The sequence below is a fragment of the Salvelinus sp. IW2-2015 genome, unplaced genomic scaffold (genome assembly GCF_002910315.2).
Source record: "Salvelinus sp. IW2-2015 unplaced genomic scaffold, ASM291031v2 Un_scaffold2574, whole genome shotgun sequence".
NCBI classification, from domain to species: Eukaryota; Metazoa; Chordata; class Actinopteri; order Salmoniformes; family Salmonidae; genus Salvelinus; species Salvelinus sp. IW2-2015.
The window spans coordinates 42,328-46,987 of record NW_019943884.1 but is presented as its reverse complement, the minus strand read 5'-3'; the positions used below and the strand labels follow the sequence as shown (position 1 = coordinate 46,987).

The window sequence follows — 4,660 nt, the reverse complement described above, 5'->3', positions numbered from 1 at the left end:
GGGCAGGGCTAACATGATAAAAATACACAAAGTCCATAAAGTCTACTGTCAACAACATTTCAACTATCTAGTATGCACTAACCCAATATGCATATCATCCTAACTTAAGCTTAAACCTAAACCTAACCCTAAACTAAACCTACCCAAGCCTATCCCTAAACCTAACCCTAAACCTAAACTAAACCTAACCCTATCACTAACCCAATAGGCATATCATCCTAACGTAACCTTAAACCTAACCCTAAACTAAACCTAACCCTAAACCTAAACTAAACCTAACGCTATCACTAACCCAATAGGCATATCATCCTAACGTAACCTTAAACCTAACCCTAACCCTAAACTAAACCTAACCCTGAACCTAACCTAACCCTATCACTAACCCAACAGCCATATCATCCTAACCTATCCCTAACCCTATCCCTAAACCTAAACTAAACCTAACCCTATCCCTAAACCTAAACTAAACCTAACCCTATCCCTAAACCTAACCCTATCCCTAACCCTATCCCTAACCCTATCCCTAACCCTAACCCTATCCCTAACCTATCCCTAACCCTATCCCTAACCCTATCCCTAAACCTAAACTATCCCTAACCTATCCCTAACCCTATCCCTAAACCTAACCGTTGCCTAACCGTTACAACTGATCGTTTGTTGACAGTTTGGACCATGTGTAGATCATGTATAGTATTTCTATAGCTACTGTACTGAGAGAAGAGCTTGTTAGTAAGCATTTCATTCTACTATGTACAGTATGCTGTATCCTGAAAATAAACTTTAATAAAAATGTGATAACGATGTAATATATTATTTATAATAACCTGGATGAGCTCCATGCGGCGGAGGGATATCTCCTGCCAGCGGTCGAACTTCGGCACCCTCACAATGCTGAGCAGTCTGCCGACACCCAGAGTCACGTTGTCGGGCACGTCGCCGGGCAGGTCGGTGAACACGTAGTAYTGCACGTCCAGCCCCACCTGGAATCAAATGGGATGGACTTTATCGATTTCAATTTAAAAGGATTTAAAACTAATTGAATGGACTTTCTATCGGTTTGAATTAAAAGGATTCATATGAACTGATTTAAACCAAATTGAATTAAGTATTTGGACCAATGAATAAGATCACATGGGCAGGGTGGACCTAGTCCTAGAGTAGTCTTTATAAATACGGGCCCAGCAATGTCCCTTAATATAATCCCTTCATTAAAATACGGGCCCAGAATGTTTTTTTTTCCTTAATGAGTTATCTTTATAAATACGGGCCAAGAATGTTTTCTTTAAATTGAGTAATCCCTCATAAAAACGGCGCCCCAGAATATTCCTTTAATGAGTAATCCCTTCATAAATCACGAGGCACCAGAACTATTCCGTTTAATGAGAATCCCTTCATTAAAATACGGGCCCAGAATATTCCTTTAATGAGTAATCCCTCATAAATAACGGGCCCAGAAATGTTCCTTTAATGAGTTAATCCCTTCATTTAAATACAGGCCCAGAATTGTTCCTTATAATGAGTAATCCCTTCATAAATACAGGCGCCCAGAATTATTCCTTTATGAGTAATCCCTTCATAAATACGGGCCAGAATGTTCCTTTAATGAGTAATCCCTTCATAAATACAGGCCCAGAATGTTCCTTTAACTGCCAGTAATCCCTTCATAAATAACAGGCCCAGAATATTCCTTTAATGAGTAATCCCTTTCATAAAAATACGGCAGCCCAGAATATTCCTGAAATGAGTAAATCCCGTTCATAACAGGCCCAGAATATTCCTTTAATGAGTAATCCCTTCATAAATACGGGCCCAGAATATTCCTTTTTAATGAGTAATCCCTTCATAAATACGGGCCCAGAATTTCCCTTTAATTGAGTAATCCCTTCATAAATACAGGCCCAGAATGTTCCTTTAATGAGTAATCCCTTCATTAAAATACAGGCCCAGAATATTCCTTGTAATGAGTCCTAATCCCTTCATACAATTACGGGCCCAGAATGTTCCTTTAATGAGTAATCCCTTTCATAAATCACGGGCCCAGAATGTTCCTTTAATGCCAGTAAATCCCTTCATAAATACAGGGCCCAGAATATTCTTTAATGCGCAGCTAATCCCTTCATAAATACGGCCCAGAATGTTCCTTTAATGAGTAATCCCTTCATAAATACGGGCCAGGAATGTTTCCTTTACATGAGTAATCCCTTCATAAATACGGGCCCAGAATGTTCCTTTAATGAGTAACTTCCGCTGGACCTTCTTTAGACTATAACAGTCGATCCATTGATAGGGAACAGTTCCTGATTCTCACCCATGGAAGTGCTTCTCGGGCTGACTCTAAGAAGTCCCGGAGGGAAAACGAGTGTATCTGGCAGGCACGAACAGAGACGAAAAACAAGTATGTGAAAACGACAGGAACGTAAAACAGTTATTACATCTTCAACGATGATAGGGAAAAAATGAGATGCAGCATCTGTGACAGATTCATATATGTATTAATTACACGGATCTGCCGCGAGAAAGGAAGAATGTGGAACGTTCAGGTATAGCACACAGCAAGTGAAAATGTTTACGTATAAGACAGTTTGACAAAGCACAAACAATCTGAATTAACATGGAGATGCATTAAATCCGGGAAATATGACGCAAAAGGATTGATATAAGGCTATAGTGCTGAATTCCCTTAAATGAACCTTATTACCTACTATAGACAAAACTACCTTTTAAAACCAGGCCCCTATGAGGTAGAGTAAAGTAGTGCACTAGTACAGGAACAAGGCTGCCCCAGTGTAGCATTGTTATCTGTGAAACTCACTGCTCAGCCCGAAGGGGTCCCCCACTGCGCTGTCGGAATAGCTGCTTTCAGTGGCGCGACGGAGTTCAGACGCTTTCAAGTAAAAGGAAGGGGGATAACCTAGTCAGTTGTAAACTGAATGTATTCAACTGAAATGTGTTCTTCCGCATAAACCAACCCCTCTGAAAATCAGAAGGGCGGCGGGGGCGGGGTGCCCTTAATCGACATCCACTTCTTCAGCGGCCCGCGGGAACAGTGCCGGTTAACCGCCTTGCTTCCGGGCCCGGGGAACAGTGGCGTTAACCTGCCTTGCTCAGGGCCCGGGAAAACAGTGGGGTAACCGCCTTCTCACGCGGCCGGAACAGTGGTTAAACCGCCTTGCTCAGGGGCCCGGGAAACAGTGGCGTTATTCGCCTTGCTCAGGGGCCGGGGAACAGTGGTTAAACCGGGGGCCCCCCTTTTTTTTTTTTGCTCAGGGCCCGGGGGCGAAACAGTGGGGTTAATCGGCCTCTGCTCCAGGGCCCCGGGGAACAGTGGGCTTAACCCGCCTGCCTCAGGGCCCGGGAAACCAGTTGGGTTAATTCGCCTTGCTCAGGGCCCGGGAACCAGTGCGCGTTAACCGCCCTTGCTCAGGGCCCGCCGGGCAACAGTGGGTAAACCGCCTTGCTCAGGGCCGGGAAACAGTGGGTTAATCGGCCTTGCTCAGAATGACAGAATTTTACCTTGTCCAGCCTCGGGATTCGATCCAGCAACCTCAGTTACTGGCCCCAACGCCGCTAAACCCAACTAGGCTACCTTGCCGTAGCCGGTCGGTCTCGTGTGTTTGTTGAGGCAGTGGTTCTGAGTTCGCCAGCCCTCGGCTACGAGCCAAATCATGGTGGGGCACCGAATACTCACTTAACCAAGCAGCAAGACATCCTTAACACCAGTTGAGACACAAAAAATAGTCCCCCATGATAAGGTTTGAATAACGCAGACCATTTCTTTCGGGCCGGAAGGCCGCAAAACTGTGCATGAAAAAGGGCAGCACATGGCCACACAGGAAGTCGGTGTAAAACCAACTTGCCTTTGCCAATCAGCGTACTACACATGGAGTCCTGTGACTTACTTTCCCTACGGCGGAACACAAGTCGAGCCGATCGTAAGGTTTGGGACATAAAGCCTCGTCTATGACCTCGGGGTCCACAAGGTCCCCTCCCAGACTATAACGGAGCCCAGCCACGGAGTTACAGTCAGCACGTCAGTCCCCTGAAGAAGGAAGGAAGAAGGACAAAGGAAGAAGGAAGAAAGAAAAGGAAGAAGGAGAAAGAGGGATGGGAGAAGAGTAGAAAGTAGGATAAAAGCAGATGGAGAAGGAGGATGAAGAGGGAAGTAGAAAAGGAAGAAGGAAGAAAGAAGAACAAATTAAGAGAAAAGGAAGTAGGAAAGGAGATGGAAAAGAACGAGAAAGGCAGAAAGATAACCAGGAGATGAAGAACGCAGAAAGGCAGAAGGATAAAGGAGATGGGAAGAACGAGAAAGGAGAAGGCATACAAGGAGATGGCAAGAACGAGAAAGAGAAGGCAAGAACGAGAAACGCAGGAAGGATAAAGGAGATGGCGAGAACGACGACAAGGCAGAAGGACCTTTAAAGCGGAGAAGGACAGTACGGCAGAAACAGGAAAGTGCCAGCAAAACGCGAGAAGGATAAAGGAAGTACGAAGAAAGGAGAACGATAAGGTGAGAAAGGAAGTACGAAGAAAGGAAGTGCCGAGAAAAGCGACGAAGGATAAAGCTGAAGAAAGAAGGTGGTACGAGAAAGGAAGTGCGAAGAAAAAGAGGATAAAGGGAAAGGAAGTACAGAAAGAAGTGCGGAGAAAGATCTCTCCT

The 4,660-nt window shown here is 44.8% G+C and overlaps 1 protein-coding gene across 1 annotated transcript in view; it reads right to left on the bottom strand.

Annotated features, from left to right (window-relative positions):
• Window positions 1-4,660, bottom strand: part of LOC112074307 (globoside alpha-1,3-N-acetylgalactosaminyltransferase 1) — a 31,675-nt gene that overhangs the window by 2,288 nt on the left and 24,727 nt on the right. Inside the window, 3 exon segments of the mRNA XM_070440466.1 lie at window positions 825-980; window positions 3,900-3,974; window positions 3,977-4,039. Coding sequence (XP_070296567.1) covers window positions 825-980; window positions 3,900-3,974; window positions 3,977-4,039 — 294 coding nt within the window.